This window comes from Mirounga angustirostris, unplaced genomic scaffold, assembly GCF_029215605.1.
Source record: "Mirounga angustirostris isolate CCGP_5_RB_7025 unplaced genomic scaffold, mMirAng1.0.hap1 SCAF_12, whole genome shotgun sequence".
Lineage (NCBI taxonomy): Eukaryota > Metazoa > Chordata > Mammalia > Carnivora > Phocidae > Mirounga > Mirounga angustirostris.
The window spans coordinates 45260346-45286012 of NW_026991720.1; the positions used below are offsets into that span (position 1 = coordinate 45260346).

Here is a 25667-nt window from a genome sequence, read left to right on the forward strand (position 1 = left end):
GCCACTAAGTTTGTGGGAATTCGTGACCGCTGCCATGGGGTACTAATACATACGGTGAGAGAAATCACAAGGAGGGACGAAGGACTACGGGATGCTCTTCGTCACCTCTGTACCCCGCGTGCCCAGCACCCGGCCAGCGCTCCGTAAATAGATGCTGAGTACTACAGTGACCCTCACAGAAGCGAGGTGACTCACCCAAGGTCACACAACTTTGAAGTGCTGGAGCCAGAACTTAAACCCCGGCCCCTGGCTCCAATTGCTCTCCTTCGTTCCTTCTTCTATGTTATGCTTCCTTCCCCTGCCCAGAGCCCTCCATGGCCTCCTATAGACCACAGCACAAAATCCAAACCTCCCAAGCAGCCCCCTTGGCTCCTGAGGGCAAAGCCTTGCGGCACGTGGGTGGCCGAGAGCCATGGCCAGAGGGTGGAGATGATGTTCCCACTGCAAAGGGTACAGCTGGGCCTCTCCCCGGTCATGGGACTTCCACCCAGAGCGCCATCCATCAGCTGCAGAAGCCCAGCTCAGATGCTTTGTGGCCCGTTTCCCATAGATCTCATCACCAGAGGAGACTTCAATTATGCTCACACTTAGGGAATGTGCTTATTGTTCCTTTCATGTGTCCCTTTGTGGCATTAGCATTACAAAGTTTAAAAGGTCAGTTTAAAAGCATGTTCTTGCCTTTGAGTGAAAACTATTATGGAAAACAATGACAACAAGATAAATTAAGGATTCAAAATACTTTTGATGGTGCAGATAACCCAGAGACATGTGTCATAGTGTCCATCCAGTAAATCCATGGGAGCCTGGCTGTAGACACCCAGCTTGTCTGCCGTGTCTGAGGTCACCACTTCCCACTCAAAGTCCCTTCCTTTTGTGGCCCCAAGGGAGAAGCCAGGGCCAGGGCACTGTGGATATCTGGGGCTCCATGGGGCCAGGACTCAATCCCAGGTAACTGAATCTTGGTGAGGTGGGAAGAGCTACTCACAGACCTGACTTCTTGTCCCTTTTCCCCCCAACCCCCACCCCCGTGCCCTTGGGCAAGTCATTTCCCCTCTGTGGGCATCAGGTGCCTCTTCTGTACCTCGGGGGAAGCCTGGGCATGCTCATCACTGTGGGACACGACTAGGTGCAGGGGCTCTGAGAGGCCTGGAGTGCCTGGGCCACACTAGTTTTGAAGATGCTCTCCTGCTTATGCAGCCCCACACTCCGAATATTTCACTAGCTCTTAACATGAAAAGACAAGGAGATGCTCCTTCCTCAATGTTTGACACTGGATACTTGGTTAAATTAGTTATGGAGTATAAAAGAAAGGTGTCCCACGGGAATAAAGATATTGACTACTTACTATAAATTCTATTTGATGGCAACTCAGAATCCAGTGTGAATGGAGTCCAAACTGACCCCACTAATGTGGCACAAGAATCCAGACTATAACACAAAATTTTCCCAAGACAGGGATAGCCCAGCACCCCTAACTAAAGCAATGTAAAATTATCTGGAAGGGCACTTCTACAAAGCAGGTCACACAAGATTCCCAGGAGAGAGAGAGATTTTTTTTAAGTGCCACTGAAAATATGCTCAAAACAAAGAACTAGTAAAGATATGAGAAAATCATGCACCATAAGAGAAAGCCAGGTGACACAGCAAAAAGGACTCCCAAGAACTTGAGATAATAGAACAACAATCTAAAAGAGGCTGTAATTAGAGTAAGGAAACTTCTTTAACAGGAATGGAAATCATTAGAAAAGAAACAGATACTATAAAAAAAAGAATGGGCAGTTTTGAAAAGTACATACAGTCACAGAAATAAAAAAAAAAAACTCATGGACATAGAAGGATGGTGATTCTAACATATGAAATACATGTTAAACCCCATGAGCCTGCTGCTGGGAGGGGGGTGGACAGGGACGGGTCATGGAAAGCTCTTCTCTGTAGAACACCATCAACTCATAAATGTAAAAGGAACGAGAAAATGATAAAAATTAGACAATCACCATTTTATAAACTCCTAATACGGGAAAAGATTATCAGTGGATGCTAAAACCAGTGGCTGAAACGTTCTTGAGGAACAGGATATTCCTCTAGTCTGAAAGTTACCGATGCCTCATTAATGGCAAAAGGGAAAGTTCCCTTTATAATGATGGAGAGAGGGTCCCTGGGTGGCTCAGTCGGTTAAGCGTCTGCCTTCAGCTCAGGTCATGATCTCAGGGTCCTGGGATGGAGTCCTACATCAGGCTCCCTGCTCGGCGGAGAGTCTGCATCTCCCTCTACCCCTAACCACCTGCTTGTGCTCTCTCTCTCACGCTCTCTCTCTCTTCCACTCTCTCAAATAAATAAATAAATATTTTTTAAAAATATAATGATGGAGAGACTGGCAGAAACCACCTTAATGGAGTGATCCAACTTAGCATCAGCAGAAATCACACAAACTGATAATCTGTCCTCCTGACGTGATGTAATGGGAAATATGCAACATCACATATGTACTACCCTTGCCCTAAACATGTTTAACATAAACCTAATAGCGAAACAGACATATCTAGAATGTAGTCATTCTATAAGACAACAAGACTACACTCATGAGAAACTAAAAATGGACGGGAAATTGTTTGAGATTAAAAGAGACTAGAGAGACACGGCAACCAAATGTGGGTAGATCCTTGAATGGATCCTGGATTTAAAAAACTAATGCCTGGGGGTGCCTGGGTGGTTCAGTCGGTTAAGCATCTTACTCTTGATTTTGGCTCAGGTCATGTTCTGAGGGTGGTGAGATTGAGCCCCGCATGGGGCTCAGCACTGACTGTGGAGTCTGCTTAAGATTCTCTCTCTCTCTCCCCCCTGCCTCTCCCCGCACCCACTTGCTCTCTCTCTCTTTAAAAAAAAAGAGAGAGAGAGAGAAAAGAAAAGAAAAAAGAAAACACTAAAGCCTAAAAAGAACATTTTGGAACCATGTGGGGGAATTTGATTATGGGTCTTATATTAGCTGATGTTATGGAAACTTCTTGGGCGTGTTAATGGTACCATGGTTAGGCAGGAGAATGTTCTTGTCCTTAGGAGATGCAAGCTGAGATATTTAGGGGTGACATGCCATGGTATCTGAATTTTACTTTCAAAGGAATCATCAAAAATGTGTGAGTCACAGGGGAGCCTGGGTGGCTCAGTTGGTTAAGCGTCTGCCTTCAGCTCAGGTCATGATCCCAGGGTCCTGGGATCGAGTCCCGCGTTGGGCTCCCTGCTCTGAGGGGAGCCTGCTTCTCCCTCTCCCTCTGCCACTCTCCCTGCTCAATCTCTCTGTCTCTCTAATAAATAAATAAAATCTTTAAAAAACATGTGTGTATTACAAATACATATACTATACGTGGGGAGGGGAGAAGAGAAGAAAGAGCGAAAAAAACAAGTGTGACAAAGTCCTAGGATTTCTGAGTGTAGGTGAAGATGGCATGGGTGTTCATTTTTCAATTCTTCCAACTTTTCTATAGGTTAGATCTTCTCTAACATTGGGGGGAAACTTGGGGTAAGCTTCAACAGGAGATGGGATAGAATGAAGAGATAATAAATTACTAGGAGTTATCAGATGACATGACCTGAATGCAACTCAACCCCAAGAGAGAAAACATGTGAAAGAGCAAAGAAGAGATGTGGAGGGGGGGAAGCTTTAATTCCAATGCCCATCTAAAAGGAGTTCCAGAAGGAAAAATAAAGAGGGTATGAGAAAGGAGATTATGGAAAAGATAATGGCTAACAACTCAGCAGATATGAATCCTCACAGAAATCTAAGAAGCCTCAAATGGCACATGTGGAAATCAATGCACACCTAGATATGTCATCTTGAAACAACATATTAGTGACAATGAGAAAAATCTTAGCAGAAAGGCAGATTATCTATAAACAAAAATTACTTTAACAAAAGACATCTTTAATATTCAAAATATTAAAGGTAAGGTCAAAATGAAGGCATTTTCAGACAAAGACTGAAAACGTTTACCATCACAGACCTTCACTGAAGAAACCACTCACGGACTTACTTTAGCAAGAAGGAAAGTGAACCCAGGAGAAAAGAGCAGGACCAAGGCAATGACGAGAAAAGAAATCTTTAAACATGTAGATAAACCTAAATGAGAGCTGATGATAGAAAAAATAACAACAATAGCAACTAATTAGGGAGTAGTTAAAAACACAGGGATAATACTAGATGACGATTATACACATGAAATGTGGGAACGGGAAATGAGCAGCTGAAGCTTTCTAAAATCCTTGTATTTTTTGAGGGAGTAGAGAGACTGATTAAACTGAAACTTTAAGCCAATTATGATAAAAAAAAATTTTAAGAGTAACTGCTAAAATAGTAAAAGCATAATCTATAACGTCCAATCAGAAAGCCCAAGAAGAAAAAATAAACACCACTTGATTCACAAGAAAGTGCCACTGTGGAAAACAGTTGGGCAGTTCCTCAAAAAAGTTGACTATAGAATCACTGTATGACCCTGCAATTCCACTTCTGGGTATGTACCCCAAAGAAGTGAACCCAGGGACATGTGTTCATAGCAGCACTATTCTCTATAGACAAAAAGTGAAAACAACTCATGTGTCCACCAACAAATGAGTGGATAAACAAAATGCGGTATATTCATGCAATGGAATATTATTCCACCATAAAAAGGAATGAAGAACTGACATGTGCTACAACATGACGAGCCACAAAAACATGATGCTGAGTGAAAGAAGCCAGAGACAAAGGGTCATGTATGGTATGATTCCATTTATGTGAAACACTGTTGATTGCGGGTTGCTGGGGGTGAGGGAATGGGAGGAATGGGGAGGAAACTGCTTGGTAGGAAGAGATTTTACTCTGAAGAGAAGGAAGTATTTTCGAAGTAGACAGTGATGGTTATACAACACTGTGAATGTGCTAAAAGCCACTGAATTGCTCACTTGAAAATGGCTAATTTAAAAAAAGAAGAAGAAAAGAAAAGAAGAGGAAAAAGGAAATAAAGAAAAGCATACGGCAAAATGAAAGTACAGAATACAGATGAATTCAAGTGTATCGGTAATTATAATAAAAGCAAACAAACCCAGCTTGCCAGTTAAAAGACAGAGACACACAGATTTTTTTTTTTTAATTCGCAATATGATGTTTCACAAGGTACATGACACAAAAGGTGAACCATGCCACATGGGAGAATAGAGATCACTTGTGGGCCAACCATTTAAAGGCCAATGTAGTTAATACTGTATCATCAGATTAAAAATAGACTCTGGAATAAAAAGCATTATCAGTGATAAACCTACTTGTTACAGAATAACAAAAGGAATGATGCAACAGGAGAATTCGGTCATGTTGGACCTCTATAAAATGGGGTTCATAACAGTCCCACCTCAAAAGGCTGCGCTGAGCATTACACAAGTCAGTCCAGCAAGTGCTGAGAACAGCGTCCGACACAGAATCGCTCCACGTTCGCTGATGTGAGGATGATGGTGGTTATGAGACTAGTAGCACCTTGATTCCAAACAGCTAAACTTATCAGTACAAGTGCAAAAATATGAACTAAAATAACAAACAACTGCATCAGCCATGAGTTTGAGGACAATCTTGGCCAAGTAGAGATGCAAGAATATTTTAACGTTAGAGAATCTAATAATGGAATTCACACCAACAGAGGGGACAAAGGGAAAATAATCTCAACGGATGCAGCAAAAACATTTGATAAAAAATACTCACGTGCACTTTAAAAATAAAAACTTTAGCAAGCTCAAGGGACCAGAAGCGTTCTGCTTTACTTGATATATACGTATTTCAGCCTGGCAGAACATGCCAGCACGGAAGCAAGCATCCGTGCTGCAGGCAGTAGCCATCCAGGCTGCTGTCCTACCCACAAGACTGTGGAGGAGGCTGTCCTATCCCATCCTGGAAACACACTAGAGGCGGTGTTACAAGGCCAGTGAAACTGGTGAGCCGGGGCCGGGTTTCCCCGTGTAGGGTCAGCACTCTTGCTACTACCCCGCCTCTAACAGAACCTCCTTTTGGAAATGAACAACAGGGCTGGATGGTAACGAAGCAGAGAGTTGCTCCATCCTCAGGGGACACACAGGAATTGGACAGACAGGCCACAGGACTAGCTTGCGCTGGAAAAGACCGGCATCGCTTCGAGTTGTAATTGCCCTGAGTCTCAGCTTCTCTTTGGCCAGAATCGTCTTTGGGGGGCTACAAGGACCAGAACAGGGAGTGATTCCGGGCTCCAGCTCTTGGGACCCATCCCTTCCCCACCTGCAGGCCCTTCTTGGACGTGTGGGGGTGGGGAGTGGGCAGCAAGTCCTTAGGGTGCGCCCTCAGAAGACCAGCTGTGTTACATTCATTTTCCATAGCCCCATGCTTAAAGGCTCTCCTTAAGGACTGAACTTACTGAACTTCTGGAAGGAGGAGCAAGACTTAATGAGGCAGATCCCTGAGGGCAAGCTGATTTAAAAAGAACTCTTCTAAAAAGTTGAAGTTCTCCACAGAAGAAAAGATTCTTTTCACTTTCCTGCTGTTTCTCTTCAGCGTCCCACAGGGGCTCAGCAAGCTCCCCCAGATAAAGGGACAGAATCAGAATCGTGGTGACTTCGGCTGTGAAGAAGCTTGGGAGTCGGGACGCCTGGGTGGCTCAGCTGGTTAAGCGACTGCCTTCGGCTCAGGTCATGATCCTGGAGTCCCGGGATCGAGTCCCGCATCGGGCTCCCTGCTCGGCAGGGAGTCTGCTTCTCCCTCTGACCCTCCTCCCTCTCATGCTCTCTGTCTCTCATTCTCTCTCTCTCAAAATAAAAAAAAAAAAAAAAGAAGAAGAAGAAGCTTGGGAGTCACATGGTGTAACCCTGGTTTGACAGATGAGGAGACTGAGCTCTGGGGAGAGGAAGGGAGCTCCTCACGTCCCAGATGTTCAGCCCTGTGGGATCCATGCCCCAACCTTGGGAAGCACCCTATCTCCCTGGCCAGCCCACTCGACAGGCATTTTTTAAATGAAGCCCGAAAGAACAGGAGGCCTCGTTAAAGGTCGGGCTATTGGGAAGTCACCGGGGACACTATCCCAATGTTTAACCGATCTCAGTTTCATACCCGGCCCCTGCCAGCACTTGAACTGCTGACCTTCAACGTATAATAGCAATCTTTTTTTTTTTTTTTTCCCTCTCTCTTTTCTTTTTTCTTAAGGATGTGGAAAACTTGACTAGAATTGCCTGGTCTGACATTTCCTGTGAGAAAGCATTCTGCTTGGAATACTGTGAAAGCAATCTGCCTTAACAATTCAATCCAAATAAATTATCTTCCTGAAACTACTGAAAACACTTAATTGGGAATTGGGCTGCATACCCAAGTCTCTCTCATCCGGGTGCATGATGACGAAGGTTGGACAAAGATAGGGATCGCCCGGTGAAGACAGATTTGGGGGAAGGGAGGGGTCACTGATGGCCCTGCATCCTCCTGGAAAAGCCATCGGCTCAGCCTGTCTAGCTGGAGAGAACACACGTACTCCGGCCTCCCAGACCATTGTTCTTTGGGGATGATGATTTCTCAGCTTAACTCTCTTTCCGTGTGCGCCCTTCCCCACAGGCTTTGGCATGCACACCTAATGAGAAGTGTGTAGAGCGAGAGCAAAATCTGAAACCAAGTCCAGCATTTCTCTTTCCTTGAGTCAGGCCGGATTCTGGCACATTCCAGGAACAGAGAAGAAATGTACCCAGTTACCAAGACATCAGACTGGGAGGGTTCCCTCAAGGGCACACAATTCACAAAACAAAACTGTACTAGGTGTGACCTTCCCTCGCATTATTCTCCCCTTCTTTCAATTGGCACAAGGTCTTAGTATACAACTGGTATTTAATGGATGCCCTGTCTGAAAGCTGAGAAGTTCTCAGAGTTCACCTAGCTATGGCTCGTCCATCTGGAAGGGCTAGAAAGGCCCATCGAGATCATCCAGTCGAATCCCGCAGCCCTCTCAGGGGGTAGGGGTGAGGTGGGTGTGGAGCTTTTGCCAAGGCCCCCTGGGTAATGGGCAAAGCCGGAAATAGAATGTTAGGCTCCAGGCTCTTCATCTCAGTTCATTTTCATCTACTGGATGTTGGAAGCACGGATTGCACTTCCTTACGACCCGAAAGCATTAGGGCAGGTTGGCTGTTCTTCCGTTCAAGCCGCTAACGGGGACTTGCGGCTCTCCCAATTCCTACCTCCCTGCCCTTTTCACAGGCTACACTCTCCTGGGTGTGGCGGAGCTCAGCTCCCTGAGGAGACTGGTGCCGAGAGGCAGATTTTGCTCAACAGGCAGTGAAAATGTACGTGGAGCTGATGTTTCTCCAGGGAAAGAAAAACATCCTCTTGAAGGAAAGTGGTATCTATGCAGTGGTTCTCTGGAGCATGGCCAAATCCACTGAACCATTCATTCACCTGAGCTATGCAGTTCATCAGGCAGAATGTTGCTAGCCCATGATCTCCCTTGGTCTTGCCTCCTCCCCGCTGCCCACCAGCATGTGGCTGCACAGCTCAGCCAAACCCGACCACCGTGAGATGCTGGATGAGCCCAATGGCTAGGGCCAGAGCTAGAGACGTGACGTGGTGCCTGGCGCATGCCACGGGCGCCCCCCGGTTTGAGCCCCAGACTGCACACCCAGCAAGTGGGATCACAAGCCTGCCTCTCATTAGGGCTCCTGGCATCAGAGTGAGGACCCAACGGCATGGCTCTACCGGAGACAAAGATTAGCCCTGGCCCTGCCCTCCCCAAGGCTGGTATGAGAGCCCAGGATGGAAAGGATTGCCTCGACAACCTTGGCCCTGTGCCAGGGAGTCTAAAGTCACACTTGGGAGTTATAAAAGGAAGGTTCTGACGGGCTGCCTGAAAGACATTACATAAGAGTTGCCACTAGTTTCCACGGTGGATTGGGAAGCTGTGTGGAGATGTTTACTTAGCTGCTACTAAGGGAAGCTGTTTGGGGCACTGTCCCTGCCCTGTTACTGTCCTATTAAAAACCCACACATCCAGGGAAGGAGCTGTCCTAACGAGAGAGGTCAAGTTTCTCGGAGTCCCATTAAGCAGTGAAATCCACTTGGGTTCTGTTTGGTTAAATATGCCAAAGAGTGGCTTAAGACAAATTCTGGGATGAAATGTCTCCATTTTGCACACACAACACTCTCCCCTGCACAAGCAGTAATAAAAGAGCCATGAGCCATGGGGCTAAAACACTGTCTGGGTGCTTTAACTCCTTATTAATCTTAAAATAGAGAAATTTGGGTTCATTTACTTTTAGAAAAGGTGAGGAGGTTTACACATCAATAACACTTCTTTTTGAAGCTCATGTCTCGCCCCCAAGTGGTTCTGGGTGGATATTCACCTTCCCTGGTGAATATCCATTTTCTTTCCTGTGACATTCTAAGGGTTCTAAATGTTCTCTAGCCTTGTCCTAACAATAATAATTATTTACCTGGGTGTCTATATCTACTTTACCAAGCACTTGCAAACCATCGTTTTCAACTTCATTCTCACTAAAAGCCTACATGGAAAGCAGCATTTTCACAAACGAGGGCAATAAGGCTCAGAAACCTGGAAATGGTCCAACACAAACCAGTCCACGACACACAGGCCCATGATGAAGTGAGGAAAATACGCAGCAATACAGTGCATCTTTCACATGGACTGATGTGTTCATTTTAAACACTGGAATTTTATTTCAAGATTTTATCTATATTTAAATTTCATGAAATTGGTTTTAATGTTCTTACTTAGCCAGAAAATCAATAGCAGCAACAAGTTGAATAGCATCTGATTCACGGTGACATTAACAGGGCTCAAGCTTCAGGGACCCTCACTTGGACAGGCCCCTTCCAAGAAGCCCAAGTGATGTGCTGGCATGGTCTTCTATTTTTATAAAATTTGCAAGAATGAGATACTTTTATATTCTTTGTCTTAAAGAGGCCACTAAAACCGTGTATGTTTCAGGCCCTCCACCTCTGGAGCTGAACCAAATTGGTCCCCCCGGGGTTTTTTTGTTTTTGCATTTGTTTATATTTTGCTGACCTATGAACTCCCCGTAACCCACTGTGCCAGATGCCTGACACAAAGTCTCCTTTGACCCAGAGACCCTGTCATTGTCTTGCATTGTCTTGCCCTAATTCATAAAGCGAAAGGCCCAGCCAAGACTGGCTCTTGGAACATCTCTTTCTTCCACCCCACATCGCCCCATTATGAGAAAGGAATCTTCAGGAAATTTTGACCTACTCCAAAAGCACAGAGGACAGGCTGTGGTCTGGAAATTTCTTAGAAAAAAGAGAAAGAAACCTGTTGCTTTAAAACCAAGTTAGCGTTGCTAACTTTGAGCATTACACCACTCATACACATAAAACCAGAGAGCTGCGGAATTTCCATGGGTGGGCCAGCCCCAACTCAGGACAAGCACACCCTGAGCTAAAATTAGATGTGTCCCTGAGCCAGTTAGGCAGTCTTCCCTGGTGCCTCTTCTGACAGCTGTTTTCACTTGAAATGGGGTGTGAGGGTCCCTGGGTCCCAACCAGCATGGGTCTCCTCCCTCCCCACCCCCTGGAGTTACCCCTTTGCCTCCAATGAGAGTTCCCAGCTATTCCACACAGGTGGCCCCTGGGCAGGGAGCCCGGCAGGCAGGGGTATTCAGTGGGGAGCTAGGATGCTGCTCAAAGGTAGGGAATCCACGCAGGAACTTTCTATGAGCCCTAAAGCATAGGAGCACAGGGTCCACCTCACACGGAAGTCAGGAAATAGGGACTTGGAGTTTTAGCACAGGGCAAGTATTCCTTCCCAGTTCCTCAAGAGGTAACGAACTAATGTGAGTTTGTAAGTACACTCTCTTTTCTACTTAACAGAGAAACTTCTGCAGAAGGGGAATGAAGCCCTTTGGCAAGGCCCTGGCTTCCCTGGTTTCTAAGGATCTGAATCCAAATGACACAAGAATGAGACCGAAAGCACACACCCTCTGAAACCCCCTAGAGCGCTCGCTGCTCCAGGCTGCACCCCTCTGCCACCGTTACCTGTCCCCAGGGGGGTGGGCGTGCGGGGGCCTACAGACGGCAGCCCCTTCTGGATTGTGTGGGCGAGAAATGGCCCCAGCAACACAGCCAACAGGAAGAGCTTTGACCAAAGGTATCTGGAGCTTTTTCCAGAACAAATATAAAAACCATGTGAAGCAGCTGGACCCACGTCAGGCAGTCTCCTGTTGGAAATGTCACGTTGAGTCTCACGATGTGGGTGTGATCAAAGGATTGGAAGTTTCGAGAAAACATCCAGAGGGTCGGCAGAGGGAAGACGCAGCCAGCTTGTACTGCCAGGCTGTGGGTGTACAGATTCCAGTCCTAGTAGCGTGGGAAGGGGAGGATGGATGTGGGGAGACAGGGTAGGAATCACCACCAGGACGACACCGGAAGAGTCTGCTTTCTGTGCATCTGGACCGTATGCATGAACTATTGTTTCTATAATAGCCACTAAGTGGTTTCTTGGAGGTCAAAGGGCTTGAGGATGCCCATAGGTAACAGGGAAGGGGCCGCCACACCTCTCACCAGGCATGTTGGGGTGTTCCCTAGCTGCTTCTTGGGCTAGCCTTGTGTTTTATGTCATCACCTCGCCCAGATTCCAACCCTTAGGGACACACTACGACCTTGTTACACTACTTTAGGATCTTTACTGAAAGACAAAAGATAGATTCTATTGACTACTCATTTTTCCTATTTTTCCTATGTGTGTTTCCCATTTTTATTTTGAAAAATATTAAACCTACAGGAAAACTGAAAGAATATAATACAATGAACATCTGTATACCATTCACTTACAGAGACAAATGAACATTTACCATATTTGCTTTTCCCCTCTCCCTCTGTCTCTTGCTCTCCCCCTTTCCATTCCTCCTCCCTCCAAACACATGCTACACACAGAAACACACACACTTTCTTTTTTTCTGCTGAACCATCTGAAAGTGAGTTGAAAATATTATAACGTCACCCCTAAAGAGTCCAAGCCTGTATCTCCTAAGAACAAGGACAGTCTCCTACAAAACCCGTGTGGGGTTTATTTGCATGAGAACACTTTTTAAAACAAGGATTCTTGTTTAGGCTCTCCCACATCCTGGCATCTGGTAAGTGCACCTTTTGGAGTTATTTTCTTTTAAAAGATGGATGAATCCATCGTAATGTCTTTATTAAATGCGCCAGCTTTGCCTTTGGTTTTTATCTAAAAAGGATACTTTCAACTTCTTTTTTCTTCTTTTAAAATATTCCCAGGAGCGTACTGGGTTCTAAAGGATCCCTGACCATCCACATCGAGGCTAGAAAGGGAGCTGAGATTTGTCAGGATGCTGGGAGGGGGTCGGGGGTGTGGGGGAGACTCTGGGTTGTAGAACCCAGATGGATTTCCTTGACTTCTGCGGGCACTGGTTCTTAGACACTTGTCAAAATGCCCTTATAAGTTTATCTGCCTTCTATAGAGTAGCTTCTGGACTGTGAATGCTCAGTAGGCCATTGCTCCATGAGGAGATGAACATGAAATTATGAAGGTGATTGTAAGCCCTGAAAAAGAGCCTCCAGTCTCAGAGGATGGCAGAGAACTTGGTCATGGTTTCCATTCAGAGACTTTTCTAGTGGGTTGATTTTTTTTTTTTTTTTTCTCATTCAAAAGAAATTTTACCCGAAGGCAGAAAAGCTGAACAAAGTGACACTGGGACCAAACGAAGCACCACTACCAGTGACAGGAATGCCATCCTCCTCTCATGGACTTCCCATTTCTCTTCATTATTTTCACAGAACCGAAGGAAGCCCTGGGGCCCCGTGTGGAAGCCTTGACATGGAGGACCCCAGCCATAGGGGTCCAGCCAAGGGCAGCTTACCATGTCCCCCACTGTCCACACCTGGCCTAGGAAGAACTTCTAGAAAAGAGAAAGGCAGGAGCGCATATCTGTTTCAACCTCCAGAGCTTTCAAATGTTGGCCAGCCTCACCTTGGCCTTCAGTGCAAAGGGGAAGAAATGCCTAATGGAAGGCAAATTTAATCCACAAATACTCCCTGAAGACCTACTAGGTGTCTGGCCCCCATGACAGAGACCTGTCCTGAGGCACAGGAACCAGGCCATGCTCTTGTCTTCACTGCCTTTGGCCATAGCCCATACAATAGACCTAAACATTTCTCTCTGACCATCATAACCTCCCATAATCTGGCTCTAAGCTTACGTCTCATCCCTTTGTTAAAAAATTTCCATTTATTCAGGAATACATCCATCCACTTAAGAAACAGGGTGTTTTGGATAACCAAATAGTAGGAAAGAAAGCTAGCATTCGTTAACTATTGTGGGCCAAATATTTTATATACATTATTTCTTTTGTTCTTTGTAGCAATCCCATAAAGGTAGGTATATCATCCCATTTCTTAGATGAAGAAACTAAGCCACAAAGAGATGAACAAAAACACTGTGCCCAAGGTCACCCTGTTAGTGAGTGGCAAATCTGTCCAATTCTAAATCTCAGCTTCTTTCAAGCTCATCACGCTGAGACCTGTTAAATCTGTTAAAGATGGGGAGCCATATTTCCAAGTCTCAGAATTCAATAAAATGCCATATTTTCCAAACAGCAGTCCTCAACAACTTAACAAAGCTTTGCTTAATTGGAATAAACTTCAAATAACTCAAAAACTTTGCTGAGCAGAATTGGCTCTTTCACCGGGGATTTAAAAGCTACTTTGAGAACTTGTAATGCCCCGGGCCCATCATCACAACATCAATTACCATCACGGAGTATGGCAGAAAATCAATCTTGGTACTGTCTGTGCAGCCCTTCCCAGACACCGCCCAAGGACACACTTCCTGCCTCTCAGAGTCTCTGTGAACGGCCAATTTCTCCCCTGTGGCTGGCGCCCAGCCCTGGGCTTACAAACATGCTCACATCTCTCCCATCCTGGAAAAAGGACCCTGTTCCCTAACCCTCCCCCTTCTTGAGCTGCCATCCTGTCCCTTCACCTCTACACTTTTAAAAAGTTCCGTATTCTCCCTATCTGACCTCACCCACACTATTCCTCACGCTGGCGCAGTTGACCTTCTGCCCCCAATATCCTACTGAAAGAGCTCTCTCCAAAGCTACTTCTGTCATGTGACCTGGTGACCTGCCCAACCTCCCCGAAGGGTCCAAAGCTGTCAAGTTCCTGACCCTCTCTTCTCTCACCTCCCGGTTCTCCTCCTGCTCTGACCATTGCTTTTCCTTATCACACCAAACACATCGCTCTCCCCTGCAGGATTTGGACCCAGGTGCCTTTATCATGCACCCTTGGTGGTGTCCATCCCTCCAAGGACATCAGCTTTTGGTCCCATGCCAGCCCTTCCCAGACACTTTTCATCCGACATTTCCCAGGATCTGCATTTCTGTCCCACCCCTGACTGTGGAAACAAAAGCTCAGCTGGACATGCCCAGGATCCGACCCCTCATCACCTCGTGACCCAGCCAGTACCTCCCCTTTGGGTCCCCATCTCTACTCCCTGCACGCCCAGCCTCCCACAGCTAAGTCCTATGGGTTCTCTTCCCAGGTGCCCTGCTCCTCGCCCCGCTGCCACAGTCAGCTCAGAGCCCATACCGCCTTCTAGGTCTGGCTCCTGCAACCGGTCGTCCTGCTCAGGCCTGTAGCGCCCCTGGACTAATCTTCCTGAAGCACGACTCTAACTGATTTTTTAAAAAAACAACACCCACATAACTGAAAACTTGAGAGACTTTTCTATCCCTCTATTGCTCTATGAGCCAGCTCTCAAGGCACAGTCTGGTCCTCCAGTCTCCTCTCCCCCTGGTCCCGACACATGCCCTCGGTTCCAGCTACACCAATGCACCCACCTCTTTGCCTTTGTTCACACTGTCCCCTCAGCTTGGGATGGGTCTGCTCCCTGAACTGTCAGACCAACTCTCTAAGGTCTCACCAATGTCAGCATCCCAACACCCCTTCTTCCCAAGACAGGGGCCTAAGGATAGTGGTTAAGACTGAGGCTCCTAGAGCCAGACTGTCTGCATGAACTCAGACTGGTCAGTTACTCTGTGCCTCAGTTTCCCCACCTATAAAATGAAGCCAATAACTCTCCCAGTGTGGCTGTCAGGATTAAATAAGGTAACACATCTAAGGCTCTTACCACAGGACTTGCCAAATGTGAGTACTCAATAAATATCAAGAGCTTCATTATCCCTGAAACAATCCAGACCCTAGCTCCATGGCTCTCTGCCCTTGTCCCCTTGTCACTTGCCTTTTTTTAATCCTGTAGGACAGTCATTTGCATGGCTGTCTCAGCTTCTGTGGGGCAGGAACCTATCCATCACCTCTCTCTCCAACACTATTCAAACAAGCAAGGCACACTTCATAAATGTTTTGTTGAACTGAATTAAGTGACACGCATTTAGATTGAGATCAGAAACTGTTTACTCTATTAGGAAAAGGCTCCACTTCTGAGGGGCCCATGGTTACAAAAGTGGCCTCAACAGGAAATGGAAGGAATCCTATGGCTTTAGTAACTTCTTGTGGAATGAGCAGAGAAAACAAAGTAGAATTTTCTGGAATAAGGCACACACATGGAATCCAGCTATACAGGAAACTGCCCTGGCAGGTCATCTTTGTGATTTGAAGAACTCTGACCAAAATGCCCCTGACAGAACTCGGGATCAAAGACCATCTTTCTACGGTAGAGGCACCAGCCTGAGTGAGTCACAGCAGTGTTCCAGCCCACGGCTGCTGTTTGGGAAAACCAGTTGGGGGGGTCACAGAGGAAGGTCCCCTCCATCAGAACAGAAAGGGATTTGGCAGGGGAAAGACATCAGCTCTCTCTGCCCCAGCAGTCAGCCTACCAGAGTTATCCTCAGGGTGCTAACAAAGATGCTCATCTTTTCCCTAAATCACAGTGCCTTCCCAATCCTTAGGGAAAGCTATGAGTTTAGGCTCTCTTCTCCATAAGCCCCCATACGTGCACATCACCCAAAACTGCCTGCAAATACAACAGGACCCGAGACACGCCCCAGGAACAAAGGGCTGAGGAAAAGTAAGAGAGCTGCTTTAGCTTTGAGGAACGAGATTCCCAGGGATACCAGCAAGTTTTTTCAAGAAATCTCAAGCTTGGAGGAAAGTGGAGAAGAAAGATGAGTATGTCCAGGTACAGAAGTGAGGCCTTTGGCTATTACCCAACTGGGCTATTCCAACCCTGCTCACCCTTCAAGGCCCAGCCCAAGAGCACCCCCTCCTCTAAGACCCTGTGGCACCTGAGTGGGCACCATCCACCTAGCCTGGCAGAGATGTTGCCTGCTACTTTTAGGTCTTCTTCTGTCTGCAAGATCACTCATCCACTCCTCTGCACGTTCCTTGAGTGAAAGGAAGACCTCACACTTCACTTTCCTCTCCTCAAGGCAAAGCGAATAATTCAGCTCCATCCCATAAGTGTGGAACAATTCTGAGCAAAGTTGAGGGAGGAAGGGCCACAGAGAACTCACTGCCATACTCAGGCAGCTGACAGTCCAGCAGGGAAACAAGGTGGCCTGTCAGCTCTCTTCAGTGTGGCATGTGCTGTGAGGAGTATGAGAAGGGGGCCATGTCCAGGGGTCGGAGCAGGGAAGAGATCTGAAGAAGCTTCCTAAAGAAGGTAACATTCAAAATGACTTAAATATAGGACATCACAGTTGTAATGGGTGGGGTTGGTGGGTTGGTGGGTTGGTTAGATGGATGGTTGGTTGGTTAAATGAATGTATGAATGAAAAAAATGAGTGAGTCAATGAATGAATACCAACAAATGAACTTGAGGATAAAGTCTGAATTGTTCCAATTCTACTTAAAATTATCAGTTTAAGCACTGCAGATGAGCCATGCTGAGAATGCGTGCCCCTTAAATGCCACACCCTAAATGCCTGGCTTGCTTCACTCTCATCCGGCCCTGTCGCGGCCTCTAGATAGACCTCGCTTTGCAGTTCTGGTAGCCAGGGTCTAGGGAGCTAACTGGCAGACCAGCAAATAAGCATGATGGAGTGAGGGGGAAAAAAGCACCCAGGAAGAAGAATCTCCATATACTTCCCCTGCTGATAATCATCGCCCAAAAATTACCCTGAGCCCTAACAGCCTCCTTCCATCCAGCAGCAGTGCTTCCCCTGCACAGAACAGCTTCTCAGTCTGTGTGCCAATGACATGCGCCCTGGGCAGAGCTGGCAAGGGCCAGATGTGGCCAGAGGAGGATCTCGGAGCTGTCACTCTGATGTCCAGAGAGGGACAAAATGAGACCACTCACCCCTCCAAGAAGATGTGCAGACGTGCTCTCACCTCTTTAGCCACACTCTGGAGGATCTCAAAGGGAATCTGGAGAAGTCTCTCTGCCCCGGGAGATGCACTGGGCAGAAGACCCGGGCGCTCCAGAGCCGAAGCTACCCAGCAGCTAGTTACCGCGCAGGGTAGGGGCATCTAGCCCCGTCCCGCATGGCTCCAAGTGGCCTGTAACGTGCATGGGAGCAGTGTCTCATATTTACTCTCCTGCACATGCTAGGAAGAGGACCGCATCCAGGAGAGAGAACTGGTATTCCACCGTGCACGGGGGGCACACACGTAGGGGAGATGTGGGGGAGAGGTGCGAAGGAGAACCAGCTGAGCACGGGCAGCCGTACCCGACGCAGAAGAGAGGTCCCCGGAGTCAGCTATGAAGGGGGAGCTGGACTAGCACGGGAGCCCCGGGCAGGCCACCTGTCCACACGGGGCCACTGGCACCCAGCAAGCCGCTGCGTACTGTGCATGTTTCAAGAGTCAGCTAATTCCGAACCTTTATAGTCTGACATAAAGTCCAAATAATGTGCAGAGATAAATTAAAATGGGAATTCCACCCATTACTCATCCCATGCGGTGCAGATGTTCTCAGACTCGGGATGCTCGGGTATGGGGAGCAGTCAATAAACCACAAATACCACATCCTTGGCTGAGCCCCTGCCAAGCCCCAGACGGCATTACTCATTCCCTATCAGGACGCGGCCAGGCATCTGTGTGCCGGCCGGCCCGCTCATGATCGGCCCGCTCATGATAGGAGCCTGGGAGGGGCAGGTGACCCAGAAAGGGCTGGGATTCACTCATCTCTCCTCCATGCACTGTCCTTGGTAGGAATCTGGTGAGTGCCTGCTGAATGAAATCACCAGCAAGGGTTGCTGGAGCCGAGAAGATGGATGAAGATCTGCCGCCACCTACTGTCCATTCTGCAAAACCCGAAAAATCCGCCAGGGGCACCCCTCATGTTAGTCACTAAGTCCTGGAATCGACACAGAGACAGGGTCACTGATACTTTGGGGCCATGGCGGTGTCTAGAATCACATTCCTCACCCGATGTTACTGCCTCACCATGAAGTCTTTGCCTTACACGTGGCCTCTCCAAGCCCAAGGCCCCCTTGCCCCATCAGCAGCTCTCCCTAACCGCTCCAATCTTCCACTGCCCTGAGAGTGCCACAATCTAGCACCCGAGTATGGAGAGCTTCACGGCAGGCCCTGGGCTTCAGAGGCAGGGAGCCATCCCCGCCTTCTGCATCCCTAGCGGTGAGTGCGGCCCCAGAAAGGGCTCTGGAGGCTCCTCCCGTCTGACTGATACAACAGGAGGTTACCAGCCACGAAGCCAGTGATGGTTCGCTGCAGTATCAGGATGGGAGGGGCTGCCTGTGGGCCTGAATCGGGCTTCATGCCAGTCTCCCCTCTAGGGTCTGTCTGCCTGGCCTGCCTCACCAGGGCATCCTATGCACCAGAGGTGATGTCCATGAACAGGCTCTGCAGCTTGTCTGTTGTAACACCAGGGGCTGGACGAGTGTATAAGGAGCCACGAGAACAATAGAGAAGACGCCAGTGGCCCGCCCAGACCCCCTTGTCTCAGCACGCCCATCTCAGCTGCTGTCCATGTTGGCTACTAACGCCTCCCAGCTGCGTCCGTCTTCACAGAAACGCACTTTGCCAGACTCACGCAGGACGTGGCGCAGTGCCCACCGCAGCCCAGGATGGGCAACCCTTAGCCCATGACTGACATGGGAAAAAAAGCCCTCTCCTAGCCTAATGGTGGGGCAGCTCTGGGTCAATTCACCCTCTCAGCTCCTTGTGGGATCCGACTGAGGCCCCACATCCTGGCTGAGACCTTCCCCTGCCCTGGCCTGCTTCCCCCACTGCCTTTCTCCTAAGAGCGCCCCCAGTAATTACATGCAACTGACCCTCCATCGCAGGCTGGGCTTCTACAGCACTGGTTCCCCAACCTCAGCCTGGAGCACATCACCTGGAGGACTTGTTAAAACACACTCCTGGGGGTCCCTGGGTGGCGCAGTCAGTTAAGCATCCGACTCGGTTTCAGCTCAGGTCATGATACCAGGGTTGTGAGACAGAGGCCCATGTCGGGCTCCAAGCTCAGCGAGGAGTCTGCCAAAGTTTCTCTCTCCCCTCCCTCTGCCCCTCCCTGCACTCGTGTTCAAGCACACTCAGTCTCCCCCCACCCCACCTCAAATAAATAAATCTTTAAAAGCACTCACACTGCTGGGCTTCATCCCCAAAGTTCCAAGGCCCCATGGCTCAAGCTGCCTGAGGGGACACGCATTTGCTCAAAGGCTCTGGCCCCTAGAGACTGTTGCTGTGGCCACTGCTGTGGGCTGAATCCCCAAGGGAGGCCAACAATTCCTCTCAATCTCATGACCGTGATGACACTGGGCAAACAGTAAGTGCCAGAGCTTGCGTGGCCCGTGCATACCTGGAACACAGAAGCTGGAGCCACTTCCTACTGCAAGATACCCCACGGGACGGGTTTTGAGCTCATCTGCAGAAAAACCACCATGGCAAAGTCCGTGCAGCCATCAAAAGGCCCAGAGAGTCACTCTGAGGGATTCTTACACAAATGACAGGCCAGCATGCCCCCCGGAGACGTCTGTAAGCACCACAAGTGAGGTCACCCCCAACCAGACCACCAAACTTCACAGAGTGCCATATGAGAGCCACCAGGCTTGGGACAGCTGGCTCTGGGGACTGATAAATAAAGAACACCTCTCCCAGTGCTTAGTCCTGCACCTAGGGTTTCCCGAGGACCTGCCCCGGCCCCGGCGTGTGGGCGACGGCAAGATCTGTAAAGGTGCAGAGGAAGGTACCTGCCTGTGACACAGCGCAATGGCAGGAAGCAGAGCGAGGCAAGGGCTGCGGGACCAGGTCAGGGCCAGAGACCCAGCACATCCAACTGATCATCACAGAAACCCCACAAGGGCAGCCCTGACAAGCCAGGGACGCATGCCACATGATCCCAAACAGCCACAACCCCCACAGTGGGAGCCCAGACGACATAGTTCCCAAGGGTCTTCTGAGACCAAAGGATACAGGAAAGAAACAAAAATCAAAGCAGGAAATCATCCCCTGGGCTACTGAGTCAGATCCGAGGAGTCCGGAGGCAGAGATATTTGTGTTCCCTGACATCTCAGCGGGTCAGATGGTGCACCTGCCCCCTCTCTCCCAGGACACATGCTCCCCGCTCCTGCCCCTGCCTCTGTCCCCAGCTGGGACTCCTGTGGCCAGCCCTGAGCCCCGTGTTGCAAGGCCCGGAGAAGGCTCCACGTGGCCACCTCCCTCAGCTCCATTAGGCCCAGGTGACGCAGCAAGGCTGCACATACAAGCCAGTTCTGCTGTGGCCTCACTGTCCTCTGTCGTGCTTTAAAATGACCACACACACACACACACACACACACACACACACACACACACACGTCTCCTTCACCTTGAAGATCAGACACTCACAGGATCTGACACACACTAGGACTCACATCCCCATTTACTGAATCAAATGACATAAATGGGGAGGGGGTGCGGGTGGGCAGGACTGATGGAGGGGGGCTGGGAAGGGCAGGGAGATTACTCTGGCCCTGGTTTTAAATCAAAGGTGCTGCATACCATTATGTAGTATGTGCACTGCACAAAGATGCCTAGCGGAGGGGACAAGAGTCAGCTGAAATCCAAACCATACTCCATCCACCAAACTGTGAGCCCTGGGACCTGCTTCCACCCAGAACCTTGACAGGTTCCTTAAACTCTCTGGCCTCAATTTCCTCATCTGTAACATCGGGATAATAAGTGCTGGGAGGATGCTCATTCTTAACTCCCAGTGTCTCCTGGGAGTTTGGAGGGAGCTCTACTAGTCTACCCTCCTGCAGACCTCTACTCTCCTCCCCTCTGTGCACTGCATCCAAAGGGAGGAAGTATGACTTACCTGGTTAATCTGGGAAAGAAAGAAAGAGGGGACATGAAGCTCAGTTGTACCCTTTTACTCTTGAGAGAGAGCTGCTTTCCAGGGGGGCAGCCCCTCCCACCATGTGGCCATGTGAGCTGACCTGCCCTAGGCCTGACATGAGGTGAGCAAGTCTGTCTAGCTCCGGGCCCACTGGGCCTCATGATTGTGATTTGCTGTGTCTTCTATCTTCCCCTTATCGATCACAGAAATGATATGTATGTTACTCCAGTCTAACTGATACCCTTTCTTTGATTTGTCAATTTGTTCAGAACTCAGGAGAGGAATACTTTTTAGTGAGAACACAAAAGAAAAGAAAACCAACAATAATACTCACACCTCAATGGATTATTATAAAGAGCAAATGGGATAATATATACAAGTACTTAGCATAGTGCCCAGCAAATAGAAAGTAAGTGGTAGGCAAACACAAAGCCCCCAAAATGTTTGTTGACTGGTCAATATAGGGTCAACACTATTAAACATGTGTTAAACACCCCTAATTATACTTTGCCTGGTATTGGGGGAGAGGTTGTGAATGTACTTTTACCTGCTTCCTGTAAGACAAAGTTCATACCATTTTTCAATGGTTTAATTACCAGTCCAAGGCCACAGTGGTTCTAAGGGGCAGAATGGGTTTGCCAGTCCAGTTCATCAGATTCCAGAGCCCAGGTGCCACACCTCCTAAGTATGCTGTAAACAGTAGATACTCAATAAATATCTGATGACGGAAGCAGAGGGCCCAGAATGACTCTGGAAGTAAGAATCCTAGGCCAGCAAAATGCATAAGCTTGAAGGAAAGCTGGAAATCATCTACCCAGTGGCCACATTTTACAGTCAGAGACAATGAAGTCCAGAAACAAATAACTAGCCCAGATCAGCCAGGATCTGGAAGCCGGGCCTTTACAGCAAGGGAACAAGCCAGTTCTCCCTCTTGTGGGAAAATAAGCTACACACATTGGGTAACAGGAAAAAGGCCTGTAGAAAGAATAAAGATCTATAAGTAGCTACACCAATGCTAAAACAAAGGAAAAGAAGGGGGACTGGCCCTACCAAGATACTAAGCTATAACTACAAAGCCATAATAATAAAAGCTATAGTTATGTGGTTTTAGTTTTTAAAAAAGGACAAAAGACAATAAACACAATAGAGAGCTCAAAGACAGACCCATGTTGAAATGGGAACTTAGGAAAGAATAAAGGTGGCTTCATAAATCAATGGGGTGAAGAACAGATTGCAGAAGGTGCTGGGAAAACTGTCTTACTCTATGAAGAGGAACAGAAGTGGATCTTTTCATCCTAACAAACACAAAACGAAAATGTAAAAGCAGTAATTATCCCAACTAAAAGAAAAATTATCTGATAGGATTAAAAATTCCAAATTTATGCTGCTTATAAGAGACAAGCTTTAAATATACACTGGACCATAAAGAAATCTCAACAAATATCAAAAGATTGAAATCATAAAGAGTGTATAATGGCAGAAGGGAAAAGAAGCCAGGAATCAAACGCAGAAACCAGAAAAACACCCCAGATGTTTGTTTTGGTCGATACATGTCTAAATGACCTATGGGGCAAAAGAAGAAATCACAACAAGAATTAGAAAATATTTAAACTAAATCATATGAATGTATAACATACAAACTCATGGGATACAAACAAAGCATTGCTCAGAAGGAAATCTGTGGCCATAAAAGGTATTACCAAAAAAAAGGCTGAGGGGAGTTGGGGGGCAGGAGAAATGGGTGAACCGGGTTGTGTGCGTGTGTGTGTGTGTGCGCGCGCGCGCGCGTGTTCAGTTTGAATAAATTACAATTTTCTTAAAAAGAGGGAAGGATCCTGGCAAACCCCATAGGATTTTGGTTGGAACCCCTAAGTAAAAGGCTACAGAATGGATACAATAAAAAAAATGGAAAAAGACATCCCATAGATATACTATAATCAATGGAAGGCCGGGGTCGCTCTACCTAAATAGACACAAAGGCAGTAAGCATTACTAGAGATAGAGATTTCATAACGATAGAAAAGTCTATCCATCCCGAAGATATTAAAAATTCTACATGTATATGCATCAGATAACGTAGCCACGAAATGTGTTAAGCAGAGTAGGCCCAGCTTCCCTAGGGTCACCAAGGGAGTTCACGGACGTATCTACTTAGCTTGCCACATACCACCAGTGCCCAAGTGCCTAACTCTTGAAGAGAAGAGAAAAAAGGGGCACCCCTGCTAGCGTATTCTAGATCCCACAATCTCATGAGGGTGTTGCAAGAAAGGAAATTTGCCAACCAATCCCCTTCAGGAATTTAGAGACAATTCTATTGTATTTACATACAAACATGAATAAATTGAATCAAACAATATATAAAAAGATAATATATCCAAGTGAGATTTATTCCTGGAATGTAAGGTTGGTTTACCAGTGAAAAATCAATCAACATAGGAATCATCAAGATCTACTGTGAAAGCATAAAAGGATGGGGGAGGGGGGAAGAAATGCCCCAGAAGAGGCTTGTGGGCGCTGATGCGTAACCACATCTGGGGTCCCCCACAGGAAATGCCTCTCACACCACGTCAGCCTGGCCATGTTGCTGCAGGCCGGTCTGGGAACCATCTGCCAAAGCCTTCTTGACTTTGAGAAGAAAGAAGGACCAAGGAAACCTTCCCTGGAGCTTCCTGTGTGGGTACGCTCTGGGCTGTCTGCTCCCTGGTGGAGGGACCATACCCACCTTCTCCGCTTCACAGGCTTGCTCTCAGAGCCCAAGGAGCCACTGGGGCCTGGGCCATCACCTCAGCACAGCATGCTCACCTGAGGGGCAGGGGCTGGCTCCCCTGCCTCTTGAACGTCCTTTCCAACCTCTCCTGGGCCGGCCTGGAAGTCCCACCTGGCAAGGAGAACTTCAAGGGCGACCCGTTGGCCTCGGGGCCGCCATCCACAGCCGGGCTATCCTCTGCGAGATCTCGCCACCTGCTGCTCGCCCTCTGCTGCAGCCCTTTGCCGGACAAGTGAGGGGGGCTGCCGGGCGTGGTTCTCCGCTTTTCTGAGGTCAGCTCACTGAGCAGGCCCAGGGGGCTCCTGGAAGGGGAGCCAGTGCCGGAAGCCAGGCCCTCCTGGGCCGTGGGACAGGCTGGGGCACGGGTGGAGAGCCCAGGCACTTTCCAGCTCTCTTCCTCGGGGGCCTGGGTCGTGCTGCTCAAGGCCGGGGACCGCCTCAGGGAGCGTTTGCGGAGGGAATCCTAGAAGGGGCGAGCACAAGGGCAGTAAGGATCCCCTTCAAGGGAGGTGAGGAAATACTCCATCCCACTACAAGCATTTGCCCACGATGTTTCCTCTCCCCGGAACGTCGTTCACCATCCATCCCCAACTCCTCTTAAAACCCTGCCTACTGTTTGGGGAGGTACTCACAGGCTCCCCGCTCTGTAATGCTTTCACTGTGCTCCACCTGCATAAGCCCAGGAGCGTGCTCAGCCCTTCTCCCTCACCCCTTAAAGAGAGCACCTTCCAGCAGCAGGGGAAGCTCCAGGCTCAGGCCTGCCTTCTACTGCCTACACCCCTGCCCACCAGCCATATCCCTTGTGCCAAATTATTAGTTTCTCTGTCCTGCCCTGCCCTCACTTGTAATATAACCAGCCCACAATCCACCGTCTGTACTTTCTAAAACCTCCCAAAACAAGTTTCTTTTGGAATCCTATGGCAAATTCTTTTTAACTGCTATGAGGTTGCTCACAGTCCTTTTTGCTTATGGGGTACTACCCCAAATCTGACTGCAGGTGGTTATGTGGTTTGTGCACAGTGTTGCTTTTCTGATAATAAAGAAATTCTCAATTCCAAAACACATGTGGCCCAAAGGGTGGATGAGGGATTGGGGACCTGTAGCATCTATCTTGCACAAGATGGTGGCATTAAAGGAGAGGCCCATGGAAGGCACTGGCACAGAGCCGGACCCATCAGGGCGGTCAACCAATATCTGCCACCACTCCACAGCCTCTACCCAGTCCCCACTCACACAGGGCCTTCACCCCTCCTGCTAACAGACCAGGAATGGCAGAGGCCAGTCTTCATTTATCTCTGGTATCCACCGAGCTCCCAGCTCAGTGACCTACCCCTAGTAAGCACTCAAGGCTTGCTTAGTGTTTGAAGGAATTCCAAAGGAGTCAACTGAAATTTCCTCTCTTACTATCAATGATTAACTAATAAAATGGGAACTCAAGTTGTTTACCAACCTAGGGTCAGGGAGTGGAGGTAGAGGGGACAAGAATAGACCTGTGAGGCTTTTCCTGGGTTTAAAATTTGGGATCTCTCGGCATTTCCAGAAATAACCCTGAACCAAATGGTAAAGCCTGAGCTGGAATAGAAACAGCTAATTCTGTAGTATTCTTGCCTACTGTAAATTACTAGGCACTACAAACCTCCAAAAGCCACCAGGGCCTC

General features: G+C 48.1%; 1 protein-coding gene across 3 annotated transcripts in view; it reads right to left on the minus strand.

Annotated features, from left to right (window-relative positions):
* MINDY4 (MINDY lysine 48 deubiquitinase 4) overlaps positions 1–25667 on the minus strand; it is a 104747-nt gene that overhangs the window by 63111 nt on the left and 15969 nt on the right. For all 3 annotated transcript variants that reach the window (XR_010406445.1, XM_045864474.2, XM_045864473.3), the window contains exon 5: positions 24045–24472. Coding sequence is in view for 2 of the 3 variants with exons in the window: in XM_045864474.2 (XP_045720430.2) it covers positions 24045–24472 (428 nt within the window). In the remaining variant the exon portion in view is untranslated. The remainder of the gene's footprint in view (positions 1–24044; positions 24473–25667) is intronic.